Below are 21,044 nucleotides of genomic sequence, written 5' to 3' on the forward strand. Positions count from 1 at the left end.
TTTTTTCTCCCCAAAGGAATCAACGGATTGGAGATAGGACAGAGCTTAATTATTGCCTTTTTCATTTCGATCCACAATTTGATAGTAATAAAATTGCAAACTGTGACGTGAGCGCGTGTGGAATACGTGTGTGATTGTTTACCCCCCGTGTGTTGAACTGCGCAGTTGTGAAGGCGCGTCTCATGTGTTGTCGAACGGCTCAGATGAGTGGATATGCATAAGCACATCAGTACGTAAATAATCATTCGCACACGGATTCACGCAATCATTCTCGTAAGCATTTTTGTAATCATTCACATGTGCATGCACATGCGTGTGTGCTCCTTGCACAGGAAATCATCCTAAACTTAGGAACCGGTGGAAGCAAAGGGATCATCGAAGGGGCACAAATCCTGAAGCAACATTTCCTGTCAATCATATTTATACTGCCATTTGTATCCATAAACCTGGTTACCTTTTCTTTTAATTTTTATCCATCCAAAGGATTTGTCGGCAACACGTTAACCTATTTTTGTGGCATTTTTTTAGCAGTTGTTTCGATATTTGGTCATTTCTCCAAAACATTGATATTATTTTTAATTCCACAATTTTTGAACTTTTTTCTTTCGCTGCCACAATTGCTTAATTTTGTCCCATGCCCAAGACACAGATTGCCAGTTGTGAATCCGAGGACGAATAAATTAACATATTCTCACAATTATACTCTCATAAATTTGATTTTGTATTTATTTGGGCCCCTCTCCGAGTTTCACTTAGTGGTACTGTTACTGGCCTTTCAGTTTGGGACGTGTTCCCTTGGTTTATTTTTTCGCTACTTTATTGACACGACGTAGTGTGTGTGCGAGCAGGCACGGGCCTACTCAGTAGGTGTGCCTGTGTGGAAAAGCTTGTACATGTTATTCTGTACAGCTATGCGAAGCCTGTGTGTGATTTTTTTTTTTTTTTTTTTTGCCATTGCGTACAGCGCGAAATTGCCCTCGTGTTGAAAAATGTACTTTGAACTGAGTGGAAGCTTCCTGTACCATTATGTTAAAATCGTTTGACGTTTTCTGGAATAGGGGGAAGTGGGGTGCCGATCCACATGAAATGCGTCGGATATAAATTTTTTTTTTGGGGGGGGGACCACGCCGTTCGCATATGTTCGGAGGGTTGGTTGGTCAATTAGTTGCCACGTAGCCTGGGCTAAGGTTGCAAACATTTTTCCATATGGTCGAACAAAATAATAATGAAATGTGGGATATGCCACTTGGATGTCCTGAACCCTGCGTATTTCCCACTTGGAGGGTGGAAGGTTTATTAAAAGGGTGGCTGCAATTTTCGTGTTAAGTGGGCCCGCTCGGAGGTAGCGCAATGCTGGAGGGAGCTTTCATCCGTTCGTTGGTTAGTCCGACCATGGCTAGCTCACCCCTTTCACGTGCACAAACGTACATGTGCAAATGTGGAAATCGCGCCTGGACATGCACAAAAATTTGCACTTGGGCAAGGGCAAAGCTGGGATAGGTAGGAAAAAATGTCCCCTTTTTTGTGACTCCCTCTTTGATTTGCCCCATTGCGTGAATTGGCAAGGCAGGCTCAAGTGGCATTCACCTTTACACAAACATCGGAATGCGTAGTTGTGTATAGGCAAAAATGCATACATACGTAAACACGCATATAAAGAAGAACCTTTTTTTTTTTCTTGTAGTGACGATTTGCACAATTTGAAATTAAATAAAAAGGCACACGTGGCTGACTCGTTTGCGCGAGATTAAATCTGAAGTGACCATAAACGAATACATTTGGGGCCCCTTACGCGTCGAAAAAAAAACTTTGCTTTATTTTGCGGCTCTTATTGTTGTTAAGTAGTTACCCGGCTACGTTGGCGGTATGCGAGTAGGCCACATACACCTCTGTGGATGTAAGTGAATGCACAAGTAGGTGAATGTACAAGTAGGTGAATGTACAAGTGCGCATGAATGTAAACGCTTATGTACGCAAGAATGTAAACACTTATGTACGCAAAAACATAAACGCTTATGTACGCAAGAACGTAAACGCCTATGTACGCAAGAACGTAAACGCCTATGTACGCAAGAACGTAAACGCTTATGTACGCATGCAAAAGTGGCGGTGTTCCCCCCTACGAGGCTCCTCCCCACAGAGAGGAGTCAGCTACGCGCAGTTGATGCCAGAAAGGGTCACATGCCCATTTACACACCGCGCGGTGATAAATAGTAGGGAGTGTTAGCTATGTGGTAAGTCCCCCCTTTCCCCGGGCAATTTTTAAAGTGGGTGCGGACGGCGACAGTTGCTAGGATATTTTCCTGTAGGGCGTCAGGAACAGAAAGGGGGGGAAAAGGAAAAAAAAGAGCAAAAAAAAACGAAAAAAGGAGGAAAAAAGGAAGAAAAAAAAAAGAAAAAAAAACGAAAAAAGAACGAACAAAAAAACGAAAAAAGAACGAACAAAAAAGCGAAAAAAGAACGAACAAAAAAACGAAAAAAGAACGAACAAAAAAAAGAAAAAAGAACGAAAAAGGAACACATGCAATTTTACCTATACACATATTTGTGGAATTTTTTGCAAAGGCGAACTTTTTGCCGCTTTTTTTTTTTTTTTTTTTTTTTTTTTTTTTTTCTTGTTGTTGCTCACCGCTCAGCATGATCGACGATAACTTGACTGTGGACGAAAGCGACAACAACCTTTTTGATGGAAGAATAAAATTCTTCAAGAGTGACGAAACCAACTCGTTCCACAGCGTAGAACCGGTTGTTGCGAGTGATGACGAGGGTGACGAGGATGCAGAAGAGGAGGATGATCAAGATGAACCGGGAGGGCCTGACGATGTGGAGGAAGGTGGGGGACACAGCACATGCACACCCCTAAGGGAGAAATTAAAAGAGGGGCACCACTCCCTAACGCGAAGCACTGTAGATAATTCTACGCCCAGCGGCAACCAACTTAGCGAATATAAAAATATAATTCTTACGTTAAAAAAATTTAATGAGAGCGTCGACTCTGCATTTGGTTGTAACATTGTCAACCTGTTTGTGGAGGAACAGGGAAGGCAAAGAATCGTGAAAAAAAAAAAAAAAAAAAAAGAGGAGGAGGAGAGCCGCAAAAGGAGCAGATAAAAGAAGAGCGGCAAAAGGAGCAGATAAAAGAAGAGCGGCAAAAGGAGCAGAAAAAAATAGCCAAACTGGGAACAGGAAAAAAAAAATAACACCGCTGCGAGAACAAGTGGAAAAAAAAAATATTAAATGCTCTACTACCACAGGAAAGTTGCAAGGTTTGTGTAAAAAGGTGCAACACTAGGGAGGAACGAATCGGGCAACTGTCAGGTAAATATAGATCAGTTGGGGGTGTAGAGGAATTCCCCGGAGGGGTCGTACTACCTAGGGCGCGCTGCGCAAGTCGACGGCGCCATCATGATTGGAACGGTAGCCTGGAAGAGGAAGAAGCGGAAGAAGCCCAAGTAGAAGCAGCGGCCGGAGTAGAAGCAGCGGCCGGAGTAGAAGCAGTGGCCGGAGTAGAAGCAGCGGCTGGAGTAGAAGCAGCGGCTGAAGTTGAAGCCCAGCCAGCGCGCCATCTTCTAGGCGACAGCCATTTTATCCGCAAAGCTTCCAAGTTTAGAGGGAGCAGTCCGTCGTGCACACAAGGCTTCAACTCGATTACGTGCAGCATGACGAGCAACGCGGGTGGAAGTAGCACCGCGCAGGGGGGGATAGAAGCGGTGGAGAAGGCGAACAGCGAAGTGGCTATCGACGCGGTGGAGGAGGCGATCGCCGAAGTGGCCATCGACGCGATGGAGGAGTCGAACAGCGAAGTGGCTATCGACGCGGTTGACCAAGCTACCCAACATACAGGTGCAGATGGTCGAGGAGAGGAAATAGCGCCCAGCAGTGAAGACGTCGACGTCGACGCCGAGGCTCTCGCAGGAATGGATGGAGAAATCTCCGCGGGGGAAAAAAAACCGGGTGACGACGAAGACGAGGAGTTAAATAGGCCTCTCTGTGGAAGTGACGACGATGGGAAGGAAAAGAGTAGCCAAAATGGTATCCCAAATGGTGGCCCAAATGGTAGCCCCAAAGGTAGTCCAAATGGCAGCCCAAATGGTCATGTCGAAAGGAGAAGCATAAATAGCAGTGCTCCATTTTTACCGTCACCATCTCACCACGACATTTCGGATAACCACTCTACGGTGTACTCAAGTAAAAAAATCGAAGAGGGATGCCACATGTGGAGAGGAAAATCAGTCATGTTAGAAGACAGCGATCAACACAGCAAAGGAGGGAGCACCCCATTTTGTGTACCTCCAAGTTGTGCAGAGAAAAGGCTGGATGGGGAAGAGTTTCCCTTTTTGTGTTATTATGGATGCGGGAAGGATGCCCTGCAGCCCCCGTGGAGACAGATGCAGATGCAGAGGCAGACACAGACACAGAAGCCGAGGCAGTGGAGTTTCCAAAGTGGGAAAACGATGGAAAAGCGGATAACCATCCGTGGGAGGGGGGAAAGTGTGCCAAGTGAGTACACATGCAGGAGGAGTAGGAGGAATGGGATGAGTGGGATGAGAGTTTCTTCTTCGGGCACAGACATATCGAAGATAGCCAACATGCAAAAGAAAGAAGGAGTGGAAGCAAAGGAGCAGAGTGAAAATCGGTTTTCCCATTGGAGTAACGAGAACCATCGTGGTGGTTGTGCTCCTAACGAGAGAGTATTGCCAAAGTTTAAGTCGCTTAGTAATGACTTGGAAGAGACGCATAGTGATGGGCTGCATTTTATTCACACATCGATGAGGCAGTCAAACGGGGAATTTGTCAGTACAGCATTAAGTCCAGGTGTATACCTTTGCGAAAGTAGTGCAAGGAAGGAGGAATGCTACGTGGGTAAATCACAGGAGAGGAGAGACTTAACCCCTTGGGAGGATCCAAGAAAAGGACAAGCTGGACGCCATTGTGGGCACGATGGAAAAGCTTACACCAAAGAGGGAGTAGGAAGAACTTCCTTTTTGGCACCCTCTGCACGAATGTATATCCGAGACGATGTGAAGAAGGGTGACCTTATCGTTAGAGGTGGATGCGATCCGCTAGTGCCCCCGTTTAAAGGATTAAAGGTTAACTATCGCAGTTCGGGGGACTTGCCCTGGGGGGGAAGCGATGGGTGTGGACAGCGATGCCCAGGGGAGAGAAGTCTCCAACGAGAGAAGAATCACCAACGGGAGAAGAATCACCAACGGGAGAAGAATCACCAACAGGAGAAGAATCACCAACAGGAGAAGAATCACCAACAGGTGGATGCCGGCCAAGCGGAGGAACCCAACAAGGAGTGGAGCGGCTTCCACGCAGAGAAGGAAATCTTCTTCGAAGCGATAAAAAATATCATACGGATCATGAAGGAAATAAAAAAGATAAAAATGAATTTGAAAATCGAAAGGAACTATTCCCTAGTTATTCAAGACAAAAAAAAAAACGAATTGGAGAAACTCATCGATTATTTGACATACCAAAAGGAGGTGAGAAAAAAATTAAAGAAGCATTACTTTGACAAGATAAACAGGGGATTGTTTACATTCCTGCTGAGGAGTAACCGTGCCAACTTTTTCTTCACAGAGGAGGAAGTAAAATTGCTTAAGCGATGGAACGAAATAAAGTACACAAAGATGAGTAGTAGTTCGGGAGGGAACACCGAAGGGGATGGGGATGGAGATGGGGATGGCGGTAGGATGTCCTGCCTTGGAAGGAGTGGTGGTTACGTAGAGGGGGGACCATCGGACAGAAGAAAAATCCTCCACCAGTTGAGGCATTTAAATAAGGTCATTGGGCAGAAGGGGGAAGCCAACGGGGGGGGTGAAGCTTTGTGGACCAACAGGACTGATGAAGCCTTGTGGACCAACGGGGGGAGTGAAGCTTTGTGGACCAACGGGGCTGATGAATCCTTTTGGACCAACGGGGCTGATGAATCCTTGTGGACCAACAGGGCTGATGAATCCTTGTGGACCAACAGGGCTGATGAATCCTTGTGGACCAACAGGGCTGATGAATCCTTGTGGACGAACTGGGGTGGCCCCCCCGGGGAAGGGCCCTGTCGAAGGGGCGGACAAAGGAAGAACAAAAACGTGAAGGATTCCATTCGAAGCGGCTACCTGGCGAGTACCCCGTCGCGTCCCATTTGGTACGAATCATATTTCACACATTGCGAAAAGAGGCAGAGAAACATATTTAACATTTTTTTATGTTTGAAAAATGTGAAAAAAAAATGCGTCTCGAAGAGATTTAAAAGGAAGATAAAGAATGGGCAAATATATTTGTCAAAAATTTACGATGGTGAGAAGGTGCTAAGTCATGTTAAGTACATTTTGGAGAAGTTGTTAAGAAGGGATATCCCCGAGATTGTTTGCTTACACATCAATGATTGCTTCGTGGATGCTACAATTTCGTTTTTCATTTCGTTACTTTTGCTTCTTTTTAAAAATGTAAATACGATTAAGGTCATTCGCTGTCACATTTATTATGCTTACCTGAGTCTTTTTTTGTCTTATCAGAAAAGGAATAACCTGAGAAGGATGCATTTTGTGTGCAACAGTATCTTTTGGACGAGGCCTCCTGATTTTAGGAACTTTCGCGGGGAAGTGCACTCCGCCAGACAGCAGGATAGCTTCCTTCTCTACTTTAACACCAATTATGTGAAGAAGCGAAAGAGGAAGGGGGAGGGGCGGTCAAACTTGCGCGGGGATGCCACAACGAGGCAGCGGTGTCGACGTGAAAATTCGAGAGAAACTAGTTTGAAAAGTTGCATCCGGGGAAGGGCGGCCCCTCACTCAAATGGTGCGTCCACGGGGAATTATAGGATAGTCGTGAAGAGAAAAAAAAAAGTTGCCCGTTTTGGCTTGGACGAGTTTTATGAGTGCTTCGTCTTGGGGAAGGAGGCAACTGTGAGGGGAGAAGCAATCGAGTTGACGGAGGCAAATGGGGGGAAGGAACCAAATGTGAGGGGCGAACCCAATGTAGGGGACGGACCAAATGTAGGGGGCGAACCAAATGTAGGGGACGGACCAAATGTAGGGGACGAACCAAGTGGGGTGGATAATCAAAGGATCACGCTACACAACTCGGCGAACGCGTACAACATCCACAGCGGCTCGGGGAGCGACGAAAACACGTCAGAAGATTCACTGAAGGAAGAACTGCAGGAGTGCGTGTGTACCTTCCCAAGAAAAAGAATACAAGAAGCAAATTTTTCCATGCTAAAAAAATTAAAGTTATGCTCAAATAAATTAAATGATGATGCCCTCATGTACATATGCACACTTATAAAAAAGGACAAGCTAAAAAATCTTAAAATTCTCGACTTGAGGTGGAATAATTTTACCTACAGAAGCTTGTTAGCTCTGTCATTGGCATTAACAAACACTACTGTGAATGAAGCATCAGAGAAAATACACTGCAAAAGGAGGAAACTACACAAGCTTCTACTCTCAGGAAATAACATCAAAAGTTCTCTGTACTCTTCATTCCTGTCAAGTTTCTGTACATGTAATTTTATTGTCGTAAAAAAATTGGACTTCTCCATGAACGTAATCGACAATGATTCATTCGCAATCACGTTGAAATATTTCAAGCACATTTTTCAGCTACAAAAAAAGAATGAAAAAAAAAACATTGGGGATGTCTTCATAAACCTCGATCACAATAATTTGAAAAATTCTGCTTATATTAACAAATTGGCACAGCTTTTGAACAAATTTCCCTCCAGGGGATGGAAGCCAAATGGGGAGATCCAGACCCCCCACACGCAGGAACGCAACTCAATTGGTGAAGAATCTCGACAAGGAGTACTACTCAGTTTGCAATATAATAATATAAAAAGAGGCACCTGGGGTGAAGATCCCGGACGGGTGTCTACGTCACGGATTAAGTTCTGACGTAGGGGAAGAATGGATTATCCTTCATGGCCAGGTGACTCCACCAAAGGGACATATAACCTTGTGTGCAAATATGCGTATAGAGTTATGCATGCTAGAGTTGTGCATGCTAGAGTTATGCATGCGCGCGTGCCCATCAGCGGGGGAGTAAATCCGATGAAGTGTCAGTAATACATTGTAGGAAGGATCATACTGCAGTGAAGTTACTTTTCCGTGGGTATGGTTCCACCCCCTTTTTTTTTTCTGTCCCCCAGTAGGGGAGGGCCCCGTTTGTTTGATTGGACGGAGCTGCATTCCCCCTGCGGATAGGCCTCTACCTGCCCGGATTTTTTTTTTGTTCTTCTGTTCTTTTGTTCCTTTGTTCTTTCGTTCTATTGTTCTTTCGTTCTTTTGTTCTCTTATTTTTTGTTTTTTTGTGTGTTAATTTGGCCGTACAGCTTCGTCACGCGGCTCCGATTTGCGATTGCCTCGTCTGGTAGTACGCCTCTGCTTGTCGTTGCTGTTCGCTGCTGTTCGCTGCTGTTCTCTGCTTTTCTCTGCTGTTCTCTGCTGTTCGCTGCTTTTCTCGGCTTGCCCCTGCACACCGCGCATCACGTATTTGTGCTGACGCTCAAGTTACCGACGTGGTTCAGGTAGACAAGCGAATGCTGAAACTCGTTTGTGTCCAACAGACTGTCGTAGATGTTTCTCCAGTTTTCCTTGTAGTTCTCTGGGTCGTTGCCCTCCTTTTTTTTTTTTTTTTTTACCACGGAGTTTTTCCCTGTGAATGCTGGGGAAGAATCTTATTTTGGGCGCGCTGAGTCCGAGCTGCGAGGGGGGAAGCGGTGGTCAGGTAAGGTGGTGAGGTGAGGTGGTGAGGTAAGGTGGTGAGTTGAGGTGGTGAGGTAAGGTGGTGAAGTAACGTGGTGAGGTAAGGCGGTGAGGTAAGGCGGTGAGGTAACGTGGTGAGGTAAGGTGGTGAAATAGGGTTATCGTTGCGGTGTAGAGGCCATGCAGTGTGCGCTTTCCGGAGGCCCCTGAAGAAGCCACACTCATTTAGCGAAACGATGAACCGCTTCACAACTTCACCGCTTCACCCCTTCACCGCTTCACCCCTTCACCGCTTCACCCCTTCACCGGTTACTTACCCGCTTGAAGAGCATGGCGTTTTGGACGTAGTTAAAGTTGGGGTTGAGACCCACTTGCAACTTCCGCTTCTTGTAGTTGTCCTTTATGGCTTGTAGCGTTTTCTGCTTGTAGTCGTCTTCCCGCCACTTCTGTTTAATGATCTCAGAGATTCTCTTTCGCCTCTCCAATGTGAAGGGCTTCCTACCACTGAGCATTTTCTCGCGAAATTCTTTTGTTTTCCACTTTTGTCTAAGTAAAATTGATTTCCTCCTTTTGGTATTCTCGTCCTGATTAAATATCCTCGTTTTTTCGATAATACTTTTTCGATAATTTTCGTCTGTCCATTTTAATTTAATTTTGTATGATAACAACTGTTTCGTTTTTTCGGAATGCTTAAATTGATTTTTGCATCTCAACAATTTTTTTCGTTCTTCTTGATCCCTCCATCTGAGCTTGGCTAGTTCGGATAGCTTCTTCCGGACCTCCTCATTTTGTACTTTTTTTTTTTTCCTCTTTTGGTGTGGCTGCGCGAGGGGGGATGGGCCCGGCGGGTCTTCTTCCTGCTTCGGCGAGTTGGTGGCACCGTTGGCATGGTTAGCATCATTAGCATGGTTAGCATCCTTGGCGGTGGGAGAAGCGGCTTGGGGCGTGCTTATTGTCGTTTCCACACCGTCCCCATGCTCATACTTCACTATTCGGGTCTCTCCCCTTTGGTTCAGCGGTTCATCCTGCGGTGGATTCACTGGTGATGTTATACTCTCGCCGCTCTGTCCATCCTGCATGGCACCATCGGTGGGCTCGTCGTCCAGCTTCTTCTTCCCTGTTATCCTCACACCTCCGTTGGTGTCCCCCCCAGGGGAGACATCACCCCTTTTTTGTGAGTGAAAAGGGGAGCACTTCGTTATCTCTCCCTCGGAGTAGTACGCCTCTATATATTTCTTCCGTGCACCATGTCGCGTCGTGTAAGTGGGCACAGTAACAGCACAGTCCTTCTTGTTGGCGTACCTTATGCGAAATGTTTTTCTGCTGCGATTGAAGACTCCGTTAAGATGAGTGGGTAGGAAAAATGGGTTTGTGGCCTGCCTTTTGGGGCTAACCCCATGCACATACTTGGGAGCGAAGTTATAAAGCGTCAGGGCGTAACATATACAGGCGAAGAGGGTCGCGCTCGCCCGATTGAACATATTAGCACTATGCTGGCGCTGGCTCGTTGCTCTTCTTCCCCCTTTCCACCATGTCGTTGGTTAGGTGGCGGTTAAGCGGCGGTTGAGCGGCAGTTAGAGGGCGACTAATCGGTCGTAAATGCCAAATCATTACCGCCAAGCGATGAACTGACGCCTCTTCCTCGATCGCTTGCACAAGTTTGCTTCCCCTTTATGCTGCGTTACCCAGTCGACCGTCACAGTGGAGTGGGTTGTTCCTCTTCCATTTTTTCAGCCCTCCTGGAGAGATAAGCAGAAATGGTAAATACTGTTTTGATGGAGATTGGCTGAAAGGACTTACGTGTGCATGGATATGCGAATGTACAGCCATGCATGCTCATATGCATAAGCGCGTTCGCTGCTATTGATGAGAACGAAGTTTAGCCGCATCTAAGGCGACGACATGTGTGCGCATGCCTAAGGTGAAGAAAGGCGCGACACAGTTTTGCGTCTCTACCAACTGTGCTATAAAAAGTTTAAAAAAAAAAAAAAAAAAACTTCTATAGAAAGGGGAATTTCTGCATTCGCTTATTTTTTGCCCCTTTTATGAGTCACAATGACGTCAGGCAAAATTACTATAAAAAGCATTGCGGTCTCCATTTCATCACTTCCTCGGGAGGCTGCAGTGGGATCCCTTCGTCGAGTCGAAAAATGTAACGGTAGACGAGGTTACACGGGCTGCTCAGTTCGGATTACACAAAGTGGATCCCACGAAAGTTTTCATTTGGCCCGCCGTTTTGGAGTGGAGGATTCAGGGTTTGTGTGATGATACCTATACGGGGCTGGTCCCTAACCGAAGCTTGTGCCTACCCGCGTGGAAGCGCACTGCTGCGATGTGAACAATGCGAACAGTTGGAACAGCGTGAACGATTCGAAGCTTCCGCTTATGCGCATCCCGTGTGAGCAAATCAAGGCATCTCTGCAACACGTTTAAAGAACTTAACCCGTTTAACCGCTTTACTTCCCTAGCACGTTCGAGGCACCCCTTTTTTGAACCGCCCAATTTTGTGTTGAAAAAATGGAAAGTCTCACATGTCAAGCGAGAAAAGTGCATATATACACGTACTTATGTGCCCCCCGGACACGGTAAAAATATGACTTACTTTGTACATTCATCTCAAAAAATGAGAGGAAAAAAAAAAAAAATAAAATAAAAAAAGGTGTAAACCCATTGCAATGTAGCTTCTAACCCTGTCGTGTTCACAACGGGTGTAATGAGTTGACCAAAAAGAGAAAAAAAAAAATTTTTGTGATGATTCAGGCGTACAGTAATGATGTAATTGACGTGGTCTTTAGCAATTAAGGGGTGATTATAATGATGGGAATATGAGTTATATATGTGTGCGTCGAGGAAGAGGCCATGTTGCGTAAATTCACTCAAGTATGGGTCGACGCATGGGACCACGCGCGCACGCGCGAAGGTCTACACACTGTTCATCTGCGCAGCGCAACTGAACGAAGTGTCACGCCCGCTTCTCAATCGTAACATTAAAAAATACATTAATGCAAGGTAACATTGGGTAGAAATTAAAAAACGAAAAATATTTAGACTTGCGCATGCACCAATGTAGACTGCTAGCTGTTTGTATAAATGGGGGTGTCGGCACGTCTGCTAATGTAAAAATGGGTCCACGTGCGTATCGGCATATGCACACACACATAGGTTGGTACATACACACAAAAACACACGCATATGCGAGTGAGTAGGGAGGGGGAGCTGGTCAAACGAAATGGCTACAAGAAGAGTTCGACGCACAACTGCGTTACATTTTTCACCCCTAGTTTTTCTTTGGCTTCTTGGCCTGGGTGGGTGGCACTGGCACTTTGTTCATCAAGGCCTTGTGGATGTGTGGAATGACACCACCTCCAGCAATAGTTGCCTTTATAAGTGTATCCAACTCTTCGTCACCTGTGGGGAAGAAGTGGGAGACATGACATCAGTGTACACGGTTTCAACGCTGCATCAATGACCATTTGATCACGCGCGCGAAGTTGTAAAAGTACGTACTGAAGGCACAAATAAGTTGGTTACACACAACTTGGCTAGTCACAAAATGCACATTAACATGGCGCAAAAAAAAAAAAAAATTACCTCGAATGGCTAGCTGCAAATGTCTGGGCGTAATTCTCTTCACTTTCAAATCCTTGGTTGCATTTCCTGCTAATTCTAAAACTTCGGCAGTGAGGTACTCCAAAATTGCCGCTGCGTAAACAGCTGCAGTTGATCCAACTCTTCCGTCGGAAGAAATTCTCGTTTTTAGCATTCTGTGAACTCTTCCTACTGGGAATTGTAAACCTGCTCGCGATGCTCGGGACAGAGGTGCCTTCTTGGTTTTACCAGAACCTGGGATGGGGGAGGCGAGAAGTGGCGTGCGTCATGGGTAGATGCGGAGCACAACATGCGATGTGGAACCATGCATAGGTGACACGAACGAAGGGGGGGGTGGACATGATTCTCCCCGCTTCACATGCGCAGTGCGCGTTAAAAATGTTGCATATTCGGTTGGGCAAAAAAAAAAAAAAAAATTGGGTAAACCGTATATAAGCAATGTAAGCAGCGTGAATAATGCGAACGGAAGGTCTGGTGCGCGGAAAGGCATACAGTGAGCGGCCAGCCTTCAGTGTTAACTCGTTCCTAACCTGTTTTTCCCTTTCCTCCTTTGCCAAGACCAAGGACTTTACCTCCCACTTTTCCTCCAACTTTGCCACCAATCACTTTTCCTGGAACTTCCATATTGATAAGTGGATATAAAAAATGGAACTTACGTTACGGGGGGCTGCGAATTGTCGACAAATAAATTTGTTCGCGTGAATTTCCTTAAATTCGCGAGTTGGTGAATTGCGAAGAAAAGTTACAATAGCAGTTTCGCAGTTACGCGTTTATATAATTGTATAATTATGCTTTTTTTATCTTTGCGAATGGCAGTAAAAAAAAAAATGTTGGCAATTTGAAATTTTTTTGGCAAAACGAAACGAACAATGCGAACGAAGCGAACGAAACGAACGAAACGAACGAAACGAAATAAACGAAGTAAAATTAAATCGCCCCAATCCATCCGCTAATCGTGCCACTGCCCCATTGGCGCATTTCTGCGGGCCATTTTTTTTTTCCGCATTTCGAACAAAGGAAGAGTGAACGCATGCCGAAAAGGGTAAAAAAAAAAATTAATTGCCCCGCCCGCAACGTTTTTACGTACATCACCATTTGCCCATTTTGCGTGCATGGTGTTATATTTATATACATATATATGTATATACATACACGTATGCGCAATTTGTTAAGGGGAAAATATCAACTCTTCATTTACCGCCCGGCGTGAAAAAAATCAACGCAATGAATGTACTCCCCTTTGACTCAAACATGTTCATAATTTTTCTCAAAATAGGCAACCCCCAATATGCGTGTGAGCAAAAGCGGGGACGTACTGTGCGTGCCCTTTGCCGAGAAAAAGTGAACAAAAAGGTTAAGACATTTTTTTGTTTCACCCCGCACGCGCGTATACACTTTTAAAATTTAGTGAAGCGTGGTACGGGGGATGTACGCTTACGTAAAGGTTTTCACTCTGGCGATGATGATGATACCCTAGGGGACTGGATGTACGTCCGTATCGTCGCACTCATGACGCATAAACTCCAAAGAAAGGAAAACGCCCCAGCTGACATCTCGATCACGCACGTTTTGCTTAAAATGGGCGATTATAAACTTCCCCGCCTTGTTCAATTTTTTTTTTCTCAATTGACTGGAGCATAAAAGGAAGCAACAAATATGCACACAACCCATAGTATGTGCGTCCAGCTGTTTTTTTTCTTTTTCACAGCATGGCAATGTAAAAATGCGTTTGAATGTGGGATAAAATTATCGACTTTGTGTTTTCACCCCTGTTCGGAGGTTTTGATTTCCCTCTTGCGCGTTTCCCCCTCTTACAGCAAAGTGAAAAAAAAATTGCATACATTACCACATTGTATACGCACGTTCGGCGATTGGTTAAAATAGCAGGTGCTTAGAGGAGTGTTTATCTTGTTCTTTAGATTTAATCGTCGAAGAGGTGGGGAAAAAGAAAGGAAAAATCATGACAGTGACGCCACCCGATTGAAAAGGAAAATATCCAGAGGAACACTTCTCGTGAAATGTACCTTCTTTCCTTTTTGATGTGGAACAGTGATGAAAATTTACGCCTTTTTTTTTTTGCAACACATTTTGTGTGTATACAGACGTATCACTTCTTACGCGCAGCTGTTTGAATGACCATGCCGTTTTATTCCTCTAAAAGGGCGTCTTAAAAATGTTCATATGCAATCGTAACAATGTAATGGACTATGCTTTGGTATTCCCCGCGTGGTGGGGGGTTAAAATGTGAAAAGGGGGGGAGCATGCTTATAACGCTCGCATAATAATAACAGTCATAGTAATAATGGTAATAATAAAAATAATAATACGTTTGATACTTCCGCTGAGGCAAAAAGCGCCCATGGAAATGATGGCCCCTTCCTTTAGCGCAATCGCCTTCGTGATGTACAAAGCCAGGGAAAAAAAGGAACCACGCCATTTCTCCACACCAGTGGGTGTGTTTTCCATTTTGCTTATGCGATGGAGGCGGCGCGAAAGAAAGGTGGGCCAAATTAAACTCAGCAGAACGCTAATTTGAGGACTCAAGCATATGCGCCAAAATATACTCAGGAGGAGCAAAGCATATTTTTATAACGTGTTTCAGTTATCTCTGCACTGATCTTTCGTAAATTTGTAGCCCCCCGAAAAATCCGCATAAAAAGAGGCACTCCACTGTAACGCCTCGTCCATTGAGGTGTTAAAAAAAAAACGAATAAACGAGTAAACGAATAAACGAATAAACGAATATATGAGTAAACGAATAAACGAATAAACGAATAAACATGCATAAAGGCCTGAACGTTCAGGCGAAAAAAAAAAATTTTTTGGACAATTTTTACCTGAACGGTACACGTAAAAGAAGTGCAGGGGTAGCACTTTTTGGACATGCGCACACTCGGGGGGAGAATTATCACCTTTCATCAGTTTTGTAAACCTGTAAACCCCTTTGTCTGTGATGTGTAGCGCTCGAGACAGGTATGTGTTCCAAAGGGGCATGTGTTTACACTTTAGCGTTGCAAGTAACCCCCCTTATAATGTTCACGAAAATGAGGTGGTACACACCTATGGCTGGCCCAATATGTGGGACCCCCGTTTTACAGGGGAAAACAAGCGCGCCGTGATGGGTCCTTAAGCTGTAGTTGTGATCCCGATTTGCTTCCACGCCCTGTCTGATCACCCGTGCTGAAGTTCACGTGTGCATAATTCCTAATTGATCAATTATATTTATTTTCTCGTGTTTAATTTGGTGTAATTATAAAAAAAACGTTTTAAAAAAAAAAAAAAAAAAAAAAATGTACAAATGTGTATATATATGTGGGCATATATACATATATGTATAATCCGTTGTGCATTGTTTCATTATGTTTTAATTAATTTATACTCCAATGTAGACGTCAATGGAATTTAAAAAAAAAAAATTGGGAAGAATGGAACAGCTGATGGTAGATGCGTGCGCGTGATGGGAGGTTCGCTATATCAGATGCGTGGCAGGTGAGCTGGAGGTCGTCGTGGGCGCAGAAGAGGGGAGAATGAAGTAAATGCACGAAAAGGCTTGGCATACATTTACAGGCACGCATGCATAGGTTGGCACATATATATATACATATATATATGCTTATATAAGACTCTGTGGAAGCATGTGTACGAATAGGGGGCGCGCAAGGCACCCGCGGTGGATCTTGCTGTGCGCGCGCAGCGCACCTGTGCGTGGCGTGCACACCAAATGCAAGGAAATTTACATGGCAATTGCATACCAAGTGCATACAATATCCTTGCAGTATGCATACGATATGCATACCGGTTGGCGCAAACATATATATGTGAGGTTGAATGTGCGTGTGGAGAGGGGAGGATAAAAAGCCTGGTTCGCGCGTGTTTGCAGATTGCACATTGCAGTTTGCCCTTTAGCGCCTTCCACCTCCCGTGGCACGGGGTGACTGGGGGCACGAATTAGGTGTAGAGAGAAGGATCGATTTCGTTCGGAATGGGCTGAATCTCGGTACCGAGCTCCAACTCGATTTTGTACAAATTGAAACGATCCTCATAGGTAATCAAGTTAATAGCCAACCCTAGGTGACCATATCTCCCAGATCGACCAATTCTATGAAGGTACGTCTCTGAATTCTTGGGGAAATCAAAATTTATAACCACATTAACAGACTGTATATCTATACCTCTTGTAAATAAATCGGAAGAAACTAAACATCTACAAGCTCCATTTCTAAAGTCATGAAAAACTCGATTTCGATGAGTTTGCGACATTCTTGCATGTATGTAGAAAGAGCTGTAACCTAATTCTGTGATTTTTTTGGCTAGTAACTCTACTCTAGTTATGCTATTACAGAAGATAATGGCTTGATTTATTTGAAGCTTGGCAAAAAGTGTATTCAGGCAATGTACCTTTTGTCTTTCCTTTACAAAGGCATAGTACTGGGTAATTCCTTTTAAGGTTAGCTCATCCATAAGGTTTATTTCATGAGCATCTGAGAGGTAGATCTGTCTAAATTCCTTTACCGTAACGGGAAAGGTAGCTGAGTACATTAATATTTGTTTTTCTTTAGGCAAGAATTTCATTAATTCTTCAACGATAGGTTGAAACTCTGGCGATAATAATTTATCTGCTTCATCCATGACCATTATGTGACACCCTGATAGGTTTGCTACATCTTTGTTTGCCAGATCGAGTATTCTTCCTGGAGTTCCACATAGGATATGCACGACGTTGTAGAGTCGCATGATGTCTTCTCGGAGAGACGTTCCTCCTGTGGTGACCATACACTGGATCTTCATGTGCTTGCCGAGTTCCTTGATCATGGCTGAGGTCTGCAGGGCGAGTTCTCGCGTCGGCACGAGGATGAGTCCTTCGGGGGGGGAAGAAAATGAGTAGGCATTTGGAGGGGGCGAACATGGGTAGGCATTTGGAGGGGGCGAACATGGGTAGGCATTTGGGGGGGACGAACATGGGTAGGCATTTGGAGGGGCAAGAAAATGAGTAGGCATTTTAGGCCTGACGCAGTGGTGACAGTGCGACGGGTGCTGCGATGTCCGCTCGGCTATACGCTCTTCTCAACAGCAGGCTAATCACTCCAAAGCCTACCTTGGATGAAATTCTTGTGTGTGTTGCACTTCTCCAGGAGAGGAATTGCAAAGGCCGCCGTCTTCCCTGTGCCATTTTTGGCCCGTGCCAAAATGTTCTTGCCGGCCAGCGCCACGGGGATGCTTTCTTCTTGAATGGGAGACGGCTTCTCATAGCCCTTCTCGAATATGCCCATAAGAAGCTCCCTTTTTAAAAAATAATCTTCAAATTCATTACCCTTGGTCTTCGTCACATCTTCCGTTCTGTATCGGTGGTCTTTGAGTGGCTCCAGAATTCTCTTTTTCCAGTTTTCGTCAAAAGGAGCATTGGTGCTGTCGTCTATTTTGTTTATGTTGTTTTCGTTTGTGTTATTCAAAGCGTTCGGAGTGGCGCAGTTGGTTCTATAGCTCATTTTGCTGCTCGGTGGGGTGGCAGTTGATTGGCGATTTAGCGGCGATTCAGCGTCGGTTCGGTGCCGGTTTAGTGTCAGCTCTGTGCCGGTTCAGTGTCAGCTCTGTGCCGGTTCAGTGTCAGCTCTGTGCCGGTTCAGTGTCAGCTCTGTGCCGCTTCAGTGTCAGTTCTGTGCCGGTTCAGTGTCAGCTCTGTGTCCGCACAGCGGGGTGATCTGTCGAGTTGTCTTGCAGTCTTTTCCTGGAGGGCGACCGCTCCGTACGCTCTTGCGAGAGAGGCCACTTACACACACTGTAGATGGCCAAATGGATTGATACACGGACGTGGGGATGCAATTTGTGAATCACGAGGTAAGAAAGCTTGGTAGTTATTTGCTTTCTTTTATTTTCTAGGTGCACTCGGCATGAAACAAAACGAACAGGGATGGGGGATGTTGCGCGCAGGCGAGCAAAGGCAATGAAGATGGCGCAGCAGATGGCGCAGCAGATGGCGCAGCAGATAGCGCAGCAGATGGAGCAGCAGGAGAGGGGTGTGCTGGACTGGGGGGGGAGGTAAGATTAAAAAAAAAGGATAAAGAAAAAAAGGGGGGCGCGTCGAAAAAATAAAGCAAAAAATGCGAAGGGGTATACGCTGCAAAGGATATATACCCAGGGGGTAAACGACGCAGGGGGCAAACCACACAATGGAGAAGCAGCGCAAAGGAACAAAACAGGGGAAGTGTTTTTACTGGTTGATTAAACTAAATACACATATAAAGCCCAAACAGGTGAAATTCACTGCATAATAAGAACGCACATAATGAGAAAGGGGGGAAAAAAAAGGGGTGAAGGGGGAAGCTTAAAGATACAAAAAAAAAAAGCGAAATGCAAGGGTGATGGGGGGAAATGAAGGCGCAAAAAAAAAAAAGGTGAAGTGACGTAACGATGAAACGGCGAAGTGACGTAACGATGAAACGGCGAAGTAACGTAACGATGAAACGGCGAAGCGACGTAACGATGGAACGGCGAAGCGACGTAACGATGAAACGACGAAGCGACGTAACGATGAAACGGCGAAGCGACGAAATGGAATGTACTATTAAGATATATCATACGATGAGATGAGTTAGGGTAGGGTAAATTTTGTTTATGTGTATGGCCGCTTATGGTCTGGTGAAGGATAAAAGGTTTTCCAAATCTGCTCTTTCTTTTTTTTTTTTTTTCTTTAAATGACTCTGTTGGTATTATTCAAATAAAAAAAATAAAAAACGAAATGATCTTTAAACCTATGGGGTAAAAAAAAAAGGAAAAAGGAAATTAAATAAATAAAATGAAGGAATAAAAAAAAAGGGCTAAAAAATGGGGTAATAAATGGGGTAAAAAAAGGGAACGGGAAAAAAAAAAAAAAAATGTACAAAGTAGCTCGCACTACATGCGCATGTAGATATGACCGAGCATGTTACGCATCGCATGGGTGTGCATACGTATGAGCATGTATATATAGGCATATATATTATGTACATATGTGTGTCCTTCCGTCCGTGCCTTTTCGCGATCTACGCTTGTATGTACACATGCAGACCTACGAGCGTATATACATGGGACGCACTTAAGTCACGCAAAAAAAAAAAAAGGCACAACGGAAGCCTTAAACTAGTTCAGTACACAAAAACATACATTTGTAAAAAAGCATAGATATGAAAAATGGTGTCACATGAGGGTTACACGCATGCAGCATTCACATATACGAAAAGCATTCCCCTGTTCGGAACTCTGTACATGTGGGTTACATACACGTTTGAGTCACATGTACACTCGGAGGCTCATTTTCTTTATGGGGGCAATCGGAACGGTGTGACTCGAATGGTGAAACAAGCATGAAGCGAAAGAGGTTTATCAATGTAGTGCGCATGTGTGTGTATGCGCATATGTATGTGCATTCGCATGTGTGTAGTGTGTAGTGTATCGAATGGTTTCTATCGAGCTGGTGTTGTGCATAAGAAAAATGGGGAAAAAGCGAACCCCCTACAACAGGCTAACAGCTGGTGCCCATAACAGGATAATCTCAAGTCATGTAGGTGAAATAGTCAAAGCATATATTTGCACAACAGTGATGGGCTCAACCTAGATAGAACTTCTGCGTAAATATTCACAGCAGGTAGGGTGATGACTGGACTTGTCATGTGAATACACAGACGGTTCAGTTCGGGGGGCAACGCTAAGGGGTGCACACATAGGGAGGTGTATGTGCAAGTGCGTGTGCGTACGAATGGGTGTATTTTTTAAGAGCGGGGGTGTAGACTACACGGGTGGAATAAAAAAAAAAAGGCGAGAAAAAAAAGAAAAAGGGGAGGAGGATGAATGTCTACTTGCTTTTGCATGTGTAAGGGCACTAAAAAATGGAGACGGGCGCAGCGGTAATTATTGGAAAAAGTGCGTAAGCGGGGAGTAGACGGCGATCTGGAGCAGTTGGGGAGTTGCACTAAAAAGTTGCACTAAAAAGTTGCACTTAACAGTTGCATGCTGTGCGTAAATCAAAGAACGACGCAGGGGGTGGCCGTGCAGAGTAGCCACCTGCGCATGCGTAGGCTGTCCAACTATCCCCACACGTGCGCACAGGTAACATAAATGCTCATACGCTAAAACACACCGTTGTAAAAAAAAAGAGGAGGCATAGGACGAAATACATACACGTGCACAGACGCGTATTACATAGGACAGAAGGTACCTACGTGCGCACAGGCGAGACAATGTGCAAAGGGGTATGTGGTTCTCTCTACGCCCCCCAAAAGGGGCAGATATAAAAAGGCACGTGTGGAAAGGCGATGTGCGTAAGGAGGAAGAGCTTACATTATAGGCAAAAAATGAGTGCGTTGGAAAAACACAACGTAACGAACAATGAGCAATGCACAGGGGGGTGGGGTCCACAGAGATGAAGTGGAGAGGGAGGGCTTACCTTCAGATACGTTCACTCGGCCTATTACACAGGTTAAACGCTTTTACAAAAAATTACTTATTTATAATTATCATGTGGAGAAGGGAAAAAAAAAAAAAAAGCAAAGTAAAGCAAAGTGAAGCACAGCAAAGCAAAGCACAGTAAAGCGAAGTGAAGCAAAAAGTAGTTACATAACACGCTAACAATTTTTAAAAAATTTTAATTTATGTATAAGTATAAATAACGCAGTAAAAAAAAAAATAATAAATAAAACAATAACTTCCTTGGCATGAGTTATATCAACTGGGCTTTCCAAAAAAAAAAAAAAA

The 21,044-nt window shown here is 44.6% G+C and overlaps 5 protein-coding genes across 5 annotated transcripts in view; 2 read left to right on the forward strand and 3 right to left on the reverse strand.

Annotated features, from left to right (window-relative positions):
• Positions 1-833, forward strand: part of PCYB_082860 (N-acetylglucosamine-1-phosphate transferase) — a gene marked incomplete at its 3' end in the record, with an annotated part of 2,592 nt that extends 1,759 nt beyond the window's left edge. Inside the window, exons 6-7 of the mRNA XM_004222024.1 lie at positions 17-84; positions 333-833. Coding sequence (XP_004222072.1) covers positions 17-84; positions 333-833 — 569 coding nt within the window. The remainder of the gene's footprint in view (positions 1-16; positions 85-332) is intronic.
• A 1,804-nt stretch (positions 834-2,637) lies between these two features.
• PCYB_082870 (hypothetical protein) lies at positions 2,638-7,898 on the forward strand (the record flags this gene model as incomplete). Its single annotated transcript, XM_004222025.1, has 4 exons — positions 2,638-2,833; positions 3,377-3,456; positions 3,660-4,188; positions 4,306-7,898. The coding sequence occupies 2 exons, from the start codon at positions 2,638-2,640 to the stop codon at positions 3,454-3,456; spliced, it is 276 nt and encodes a 91-aa protein (XP_004222073.1). The 3' UTR covers positions 3,660-4,188; positions 4,306-7,898.
• Positions 7,899-8,432: 534 nt separating this feature from the next.
• On the reverse strand, positions 8,433-9,875 carry PCYB_082880 (hypothetical protein). Its single transcript, XM_004222026.1, has 2 exons — positions 9,026-9,875; positions 8,433-8,705 (listed from the first exon to the last, which is right to left on the reverse strand). The coding sequence occupies exons 1-2, from the start codon at positions 9,785-9,787 to the stop codon at positions 8,514-8,516; spliced, it is 954 nt and encodes a 317-aa protein (XP_004222074.1). The 5' UTR covers positions 9,788-9,875; the 3' UTR covers positions 8,433-8,513.
• Positions 9,876-11,751: 1,876 nt separating this feature from the next.
• On the reverse strand, positions 11,752-13,207 carry PCYB_082890 (histone H2A). The gene is made up of 3 exons (XM_004222027.1): positions 12,848-13,207; positions 12,300-12,551; positions 11,752-12,116 (listed from the first exon to the last, which is right to left on the reverse strand). Exons 1-3 carry the CDS (start codon positions 12,939-12,941, stop codon positions 11,986-11,988), a joined length of 477 nt encoding a protein of 158 aa, XP_004222075.1. The 5' UTR covers positions 12,942-13,207; the 3' UTR covers positions 11,752-11,985.
• Positions 13,208-16,265: 3,058 nt separating this feature from the next.
• Positions 16,266-17,803, reverse strand: PCYB_082900 (ATP-dependent RNA helicase; the record flags this gene model as incomplete). The annotated part of the gene is made up of 2 exons (XM_004222028.1): positions 16,266-17,176; positions 17,413-17,803. The coding sequence occupies 2 exons, from the start codon at positions 17,801-17,803 to the stop codon at positions 16,266-16,268; spliced, it is 1,302 nt and encodes a 433-aa protein (XP_004222076.1).
• Between the last annotated feature and the right edge of the window lie 3,241 nt (positions 17,804-21,044).

This window comes from Plasmodium cynomolgi, chromosome 8, assembly GCF_000321355.1.
Source record: "Plasmodium cynomolgi strain B DNA, chromosome 8, whole genome shotgun sequence".
NCBI lineage: Eukaryota > Apicomplexa > Aconoidasida > Haemosporida > Plasmodiidae > Plasmodium > Plasmodium cynomolgi.

Excerpts from the sequence above, each read along its gene's own strand:
- PCYB_082880 (XM_004222026.1), bottom strand. The coding sequence starts at position 9,787 with ATGCAGGATGGACAGAGCGGCGAGAGTATAACATCACCAGTGAATCCA. Across the intron at positions 8,706-9,025 it reads ACGCCATGCTCTTCAAGCGG|CTCGGACTCAGCGCGCCCAA; the intron begins GTAAGTAACCGG and ends CCCCCCTCGCAG.
- PCYB_082890 (XM_004222027.1), bottom strand. The coding sequence starts at position 12,941 with ATGGAAGTTCCAGGAAAAGTGATTGGTGGCAAAGTTGGAGGAAAAGTG. Across the intron at positions 12,552-12,847 it reads AGGAGGAAAGGGAAAAACAG|GTTCTGGTAAAACCAAGAAG; the intron begins GTTAGGAACGAG and ends CCCCCATCCCAG. Across the intron at positions 12,117-12,299 it reads TTTGCAGCTAGCCATTCGAG|GTGACGAAGAGTTGGATACA; the intron begins GTAATTTTTTTT and ends TCTTCCCCACAG.